General features: G+C 37.7%; 1 protein-coding gene across 1 annotated transcript in view; it reads right to left on the reverse strand.

Annotated features, from left to right (window-relative positions):
* Positions 1 to 8,391, reverse strand: part of LOC106883518 (diacylglycerol lipase-alpha) — a 212,714-nt gene that overhangs the window by 38,273 nt on the left and 166,050 nt on the right. Inside the window, exon 13 of the mRNA XM_052978378.1 lies at positions 355 to 423. Coding sequence (XP_052834338.1) covers positions 355 to 423 — 69 coding nt within the window. The remainder of the gene's footprint in view (positions 1 to 354; positions 424 to 8,391) is intronic.

Here is an 8,391-nt window from a genome sequence, read left to right on the forward strand (position 1 = left end):
AGAGAGAGAGAGAGAGAGAGAGAGAGAGAGAAAGAGAGAGAGAGAGACACTGAGGAATCTGTTACAAGAGATTACTGTTATCACTGGTTCTTCAAGGATTAATGTTGACAGTAGAAATATGTTGTGAAATTTTGATTATTAAAAATCATTAGAAATAAAGAAAAAAATGACTAAAAAAGTTTTGTTTATATCATCACAGTAAAATGTAGTTAAAACTACATTTATTATTAAAAGAAGTAGAAATGTTACTGTTGATAAGTAAGAGAGAAAGAGATGAAGGTAACTAGAAAAAAATAAATATATAAACCATAACAGTTTAAGATGTGTCTACAACAGTACATTGTTACAACCTACCTTGGCACAATGTCTTTCCCAACAATAACAGATGTTATAAAAGATTTAGTTTGTTCTGCACATTCCTCACTGTCAGAAAGAAAGAGAGAGAAGTAGACACAATTATAAAGTTGTATATTTCAATGCAATGACTCATAATATTTATACAGAAACAACATTTATTATAAATATATAAAAAATATAATAAACAATTAATTCTTACATTAGTAAAACATCTCAGAAGAGAGAAATAAGATTGTGTGCTATTCATTCTGTGTTTCAACTATAAATAAAGTGATAACACTACATCTGGAAATTAAAAGTAGACAATCTTACTCATTTCCTTTTATGCTTTATTTGTTTCAGCCATTGGGATATAGCCATGCTGGGGCACTGCCTTGAGGGGTTTAGTCAAACAAATTGACCCCAGTACTTATTTTTTAAATGTTTAGAACTTATTCAATCAGTGCCATTTAATGAACCATAAGTTATGGAGACATAAATAAATCAATACTGATTGTCAAGCAGTGGGGAAAACACACACACACACACACACACTCAGAGATTTCCACCAAGTTTCTATCTACCAAATTGACTCACAAGATATTGGTTGACCCAGGGCTATAGTAGAAGACATGTATCCAAGATGCTGTGCAGCAAGATTGAACTCAAAAACTACGTGATTGCAAAGTGAGCTTCTTAATCACACAGCCATACCAATCACACAACCGTACCTATACACAAATTTATTTTAATCAGAAACATTAATATTTTTTAAATTGATACAAAACTCATTTTTTTATGTGAATCGTGTCAAACCAAATTTAACATTAGTTTTATTATGGATTAACACTAATTTTATTAATTCAGGAGGGATGAAAGGTAAATTCTAGTCCTACCTGGCTTTAAACTCAAAACAGCAGACTAAATAAATATTGGAAAACATCTTGTTTGCTTTTCTACATCTTCACATTACTCAACCCCCAACAACAAATAAATTAAATATATGTACAAATACATATTCAAACATATATTCATATATTCCAATATGTCTATTTGAAAAGTCATTTCTTTTTACAAAATTGCAAATATATCTGAGAAAACCTAACAAAAAATGTAGCAAACATTGGATATTTTGTGCATGGATATTTGCCAAAATATGCATTAAGATCTGTTGCACTAGTATTGGTGCATGCATAGGGTAGTAGATTTCCTGCTAAGTATTTCATTCTCTATTGAAAACTGACACCATTGATTAGTAAATGTTAACTTGAGAAGGTTACTCACTATTGTGATACAGTTATGGCAATTGAATATTGCTATTTTTTATTTTTATTTTTTAAATAATTAACAATTACTTTCAGACAGTTGATACCATTCACTTGTAATGTCTTCATATTTCAGTAAAAAAGACTCAGCTTGCAATTGATTAATTTAAAACACAATACTTTAACTTGCTTAAGAGCAATGTTAACCTGTTGATTTAACCAGTCTTAAAGGGAATGCAAAGGCTGTGGGGGGAACAGTCTATACTTCCAGAACAAACCAATAATAAGATTACTCATGTCACCAAATAGGAAAATGCTTTAATTGATTTGAAATATATATATATATATATATATATATATATATATATCTAGAGAGAGAGAGAGAGATTGTATATCAGAGGTGTCAAATTGTATGTTTGACATCTCTGATCTATAATGGGACAATTACATTAATTTATGCCTTTTGGGGACAAACAGGAGAATAGTGAGACATCATCATTTAACGTTTGCTTTCCATGCTGGCATGGGTTGGATGGTTTGACTGAGAACTGGTAAGCCGGGGAGCTGCACCAAGTTCTGATCTGATCTGGTATGGTTTCTACAGCTGGATGCCTCTGTGAGGCCCAACGCTTGAATGGTGCTTTTTACATGCTACTGGCATGGATCCCAGTCAGATGGCACAGGCATATCACCCAATGTTTGAATGGTGCTTGAAAGTAGAAGACTTGTAATGACTGGAAAGAAATGAAGCTAGCATGCTGTGATGGATGTCAGAGCACAAATGAGCTGAAACAAAAACTTGTTATAAGAAGAATCAGATGTAGTGTGCAAGAGAGGAGATTGTGCTGGCACAAGCATGTGATACATATGGAGGATGACTCCAGAGTTACCTCTATTGCTACCCAACAGCTCCTCTTAATCTCACTATCTACTGTTATACTTCTAGGGTGCCCTCAAGCCTTTCTTTCCTTCACTGTACACACTGCATCCATCTTTTATTCCCCTTTATCTCTCTTTTCCACCATCCTTTATTCATTGTTTTTCCCATTTAGGATCCCTCCGCTGACTCTCCATGTGGGAGGCTTCCATGGCATTCACACTCTACTTTTCCTCTTTCCTATACCCCTGTAGTACCCTCCAGCATCCATTTCCTTCACTACCTTCTTCCTAAAACTTCCCCACATCCTTAACGCTCTTTCTCATCATTCTCCATCTGCCCTGCCCCACACCTTTCCTTTCCTCAATGACTCTCTCAGATTCATCTGCACTCTAGTCTATGTCCTTTTCACTAATGATGTCTGGTGTGTTATGATTTGCTGACTTGGGTGGGTGGATGCACTGCCAGGCAGAACCCTCCGTGGTGTTAGTCAGTTGGCCAGAAGGTACTCTGGATGGTTAGATAGTGGTTGTTTGCTTATACTGGGGGGGGGGGGTTCTGCACCTTCTTTAAGTTCAACTTAATTGTTTCAGCTCAAGGAAATTGCTGCTAAGTTTATTTTAGAATGGTTGACAATAAGTCTGAAAACATACGGCAGCCAGGGTCCATGAAACTGGTGGCCTGCGAGTCAGGGATGGGGTCCACTGGTCAGGCTGGGCGTGTGACCTCCTCATGTTTGGCTGATCTGCGACCTTCCCCCATGGAGCACAATGGACCATCTCCTATGCGTGGTACAGTTATTGGTCCTACAGATAACCTCCCTTCACCTTTCCACTCTAACCCCACCTTTTTCACAAAAACCCTATCACTAATCCCTTCCCTTGTTCCCTGCTATACACCACCTAATTAGTGGTACTTCTACAACTCTTACTCTCCCCACTACTACCCTTTTACAATAAAAAATCTGTTCCTCTCATCTTACTTACCCTCTTTCATCTTCCTATCTAGAATCATTGCTCACTCTATCTTTTATTCTCTAATTATAGGGGACACTAGACCCTTAGCTTTTCAAGTTACAAGGCAATCTTTTACTAGTACTGGTGCTGTGAAAAATGCACCTAGTACACTCTATAAAGTGGTTGGCATTAAGAAGGGCATCCAGTTACAGAAACTGTGCCAAAACAGACACTGGAACATTGTGTTTCAGTGTCTGTTTTAACTACTTCCAGTGCCTTAAACTCCTGTCAAATGGTCCAGTCCATGCCAGTTTCAAAACCAGATGTTAATGACAATGATGATTTTTAAAAGTGAGAATAACATATTCAATTGAGTTTATTCCAATTGTGTTAAATTTAGTAGTTATAGCAGAAAACACATTGACATAGGTGTTTGATACATGAGTCATTATTTTTATTGATCAAAGAGGTTTATGCTCAAAGGTATTGATCAAGTAGGTAGTCCTGACTATGCTATCTTGTTAGGAATATCTAGGACTGCATTATTTAATGTGACTTTTTCTTTTTTAAGACAGTATGGTGAGATTTGTGAGAGATTTAGCTGCCATTTCAGCAAGCTGAGCGATTATGTTGCGGTTCTCTTGCTGGCATTATATAACTGTGATTGAATTTACTAGTAGCATTCAGCTCACATTTACTGGTGGAGTTCACAAGTATTTCCATAACAATTAATACCTCAGCTACACCTACCTACCCACACATACATACACACTCATTGTAACAGAAGTATTGAATAGCACACTTCACCAGATGTCACAGTGCTTATAGCTAATATGGCTTTCTTCTTCAAAAGTCTATTAGAAATAATACAAAACAAGCCATTTGCTAATTTCATGGCCAAAGGAGGAATATCTTTTTGTATGTTACAGATAAATCTCTACTTAAAGTTGAAATATAAAATGACAGACAACAATATTGATTACATAAATATTGATTTGTTTCCTGATTTTATCAATTTATGTTTAATGATTAAAAATTTCAGCACTAACAATCATTGGATTGTGACTAACATGCAAGAGTACCTTCAAGGACTTTAATTGATCATGTTGCTTACTTCACTTTATTTCAACTTCATATTTTTTTAATGGCCCAGTTGTTTTCTGAGATAAATGAAGCAACCCAACACAAGTATACACACGCACTGGCACACACATACATACATACATCATCACCATCACAACCACCATCATCATTGATATAATGTCCACAACTCCAAGCTTGGATGGTTTATATTATACTTGAAATAGATTTTTCTGCAGATGGATGCTCTTCCTGTTGTTAACCCTTACCTGTTTACAAACCAGGTAATATTTTCTCTAAACCAGCAAACAGCTCACTGGCCAGATCATAAACATATGATACCATTTGTATCGCATGGTGACTTTGTTTTCAGTCAGCATGCACAAGTAGGCAAACGTTAAGATAAGAAGACACTCACATCTATATGACAGGCTTCTTACAATTTCCATTAACTCATTTCATTCACAAAGCATTGATATCTCAAATCCTTATATTTTATCATTCATGTGCACTAGTATGGCACATCTGTAGTTAAAAACAAAATTGTCAGTTGAAAGTGCCACACAGTGTGAGTGGACTCTAAACTGTAGATTTGAAGCAAACCACATTACCCTGTGCATGCCTATATATATATATATATATATATATATATATATACACACACACATACATACAGGGTGCGATGGGTAAATTGTCACCATTTTGTATTTTTAATTTTGCACATGTGCATTGTTTGTTTTCGATTTTGTTGACTACACAGTATAGTAGGGTCAGTTGAACACCGTCTGTGAGCAGCACCAGTGATGCAATTCACTCTGCCAGAAATTTGCGTCGGAAGCTCCAATAAGAATAGATGGTGAACACACAGAACAACTGTTGGCTTGCTGTTTCCCCAAAACAGGTACTGAGAGTGATAAAACTCTCACACCCCCTCACACGCAACATGGAGGCCTACATCAGGTGCCTGGAGGAGGTAGAACTGCCCTGGGTCAAGCAGGTGGCTGCTGGAAGACCCTGTGTCTGGCAACAGGACTCTGCGCCATGCCACACAAGCAGGAGAACCCAGTCATGGCTGTCAGACAGTTTCTGTGACCACATCACCCCTAACATCTGGTCACCTAACTCTCCAGACTGCAACACCCTTGTGTGGGGCACAGTTGAGTGAGAGACCAACATAACTCCTTGCAACATCAAAGATGAACTAACGGCAAGCATTATGGCAGCATTCACCAACTTAAATAAGAAGACTGTCCAGAAGAGTTGCAGAAGATTCTGAAGTCAATGGTTGAAGCCATTGGCGATTTTATTGAATAAATTTACTCTTTAGTATTTGATGATATTTTTATGTAATTTTGGTAAATATATCTGTTAAAATGAGATGTCAGTGTTATTTTCATTTTTGTGTAATTTAGATGACAATATATTCACCACACCCTATATATATATATATATATGTATATATAGTCTTTTATTCTTTTACTTGTTGCAGTCATTTAACTGAAGACATGCTGGAACACTACTTTGAAAGGTTTTAGTTGAACAAATTGACCTCAGGACTTATTTCTTAAGCCTAGTACTTATTCTGTTGGTCACTTTTGCTGAACTGCTAAGTTATGAGGATATAAACACACCAACACTGGCTGTCAAGTGGTGATGAAGGTGGGTACAAACACATACACAAAGACACACAAATAGATATATACACATATATACAACATTTCTTTCAGTTTCCGCCTACCAAATCCACTCACAAGGCTTTGGTCTGCCCAAGGCTATAGTAGAAGAAACTTGCCCAAGGTGCCATGCAGTGGAACCGAATCTGGAACCATATGGTTGGGAAGCAAGATTCTTGCTACACTTACACCTATATATATATATTTATAAAATCATCATCATTTAATGTCCACTTTTCCATGCTTACATGGGTCAGATAGAATTCAAGGCAGATTTTTTACAACTGGATGCTCTTCCTATCACCAGCCCTCACTTGTTTCTAAGTAAGGCAATATTTCCCTATGGCTAGAAGTGTTCTCATAGAAGACTAGAAACAAACGACACAGCTTGTATGATGATGACACTCACATCTTACAAGGCTTTGAGTAACCTGAGGTTCTTACCTAAGATGTCACGCAGTAGGACTGAACCCAAAACCATGTGGTTGGGAAGTAAACTAACCACACAGCCATACTTGCATCTCTCTCTCTCTCTCTCTCTCTCTCTCCCCACACACACTATTTATTAAAGAAGAGGTCAAGCAGACCTAAATTCAAAGAGGACTTGATGTGTGTGGTGTAATAAGAAAGAAGTCATTCATCAGCAGAGTATAGTTATTAAAAATAATTATTGTTGCAGTTCCACACAATCATTTCAATATTATAACAATATAAGCTATATGTAATGGTATCAACATTTTATCAGTGAAACTTACGTCTGTAAAAGAAGCTAAGTTTATAGGTAACAATGAAAATTAACGTTCATGTGGGGCAGAGATGAAATGAAAATGGTACCAGGCAATGCTGGCATGGGTTAGATGACTTGTTGGATCTGGTAAGCCAGAGAGCTGCACCAGGTTCCAGTTGTCTCTTTTGGCTTGGTTGGTATGGCTGGATGTTCTTCCAAATGCCAACTACTTTATAGAGTGTACTGGGTGTCTTTTATGTGTCACTGGCACGGGTGCCTTTCTTGTGTCTCTGGTACTGGTCATGGTCACGATTTCACTTAGCTTGACATGTCTTCTAAAGCACAGCCAAGTCTTGGTCACGGAAGTCTCAGTCACTTGTCATTGCCTCTGTGACATTAAAAAAACTGAAGATCATATTTCACCACCTTGTCCTACATCTTCTTGGGTCTACCTCTTCTATGGGTTCCTCCACAATTAGAGATAGACACTTCTTTATGCAGCTGTCCTCGTCCATATGCATTACATGACAATACCATTGTAGTCTTCTCTCTTGCACACAACATCTGATATCTCTTATACCAATTTTCTCTTAAGAAACTGACACTCTTTCATACATGCACACTGACATTGTACATCTGGTGGAGCATGCTAACTTCTTTTCTTTCAAGCCTTTGCATGTCCTCTACAGTCACAGCTCATGTTTCACTGCCATATAGCATGGCTGTTTGCACACAGGTATCATACAATCTGCCTTTCACTCTGAGGTAGAGGCCCTTTGTTGCTAACAAAGACAGAAACTCTGTGAACTTTTCCCAGCAGCTACACTCTCAGAGCATCCTTTTCCACTGCTGACTTGGTTACCTAGGTAACAGAAGCTACTATCTGCTAATTTTAAGTACCCCACCAGGCATTTGACAAAGTCTATTTTCTCTACATTCTTACCTGCACATCTGCCACACACAAATACTACTTTCTCTGATAAGCTTCTGATACTGCTGCACCTCTTATGTATCTACAGTTTGCACTGGGTATACCTTATGGAGTTTCTACCTACACCTTTCCTACATATGATAGCAGGGCCATTCTACCTGAAGGGATGAGGAGTGATTTGTCTGTTTCCTACTTGTTAGAACTTAGGTCTTTGCTAAATTAACCCTAAGGCCCTTTGATTCCAGACCTTGCTTCCACATCTGAAATTTCTTCTCTAGTTCTGATAGTGATTCAGCTATAAGAACAAGATCATCAGCATAGAGGAGCTCCCAAGGGTAGCTTGACTTAAGCTCCTTTGTTATGGCTAGGAGGACTATGATGAACAAGAGGGGGCTGAACTCCTACCTGTACACTGAGTTCATTTCTATACTTGTTGCTGACTTTCACCTTACTGACAGCATTCCTGTACATGGATTGCTCTCACCAGCCACTCATCTGTCCCTAGCTTCTGCATTGACCATCGGATAAGGGAGGGGGGGGACCTTG

The sequence above is a fragment of the Octopus bimaculoides genome, chromosome 2 (genome assembly GCF_001194135.2).
Source record: "Octopus bimaculoides isolate UCB-OBI-ISO-001 chromosome 2, ASM119413v2, whole genome shotgun sequence".
NCBI classification, from domain to species: Eukaryota; Metazoa; Mollusca; class Cephalopoda; order Octopoda; family Octopodidae; genus Octopus; species Octopus bimaculoides.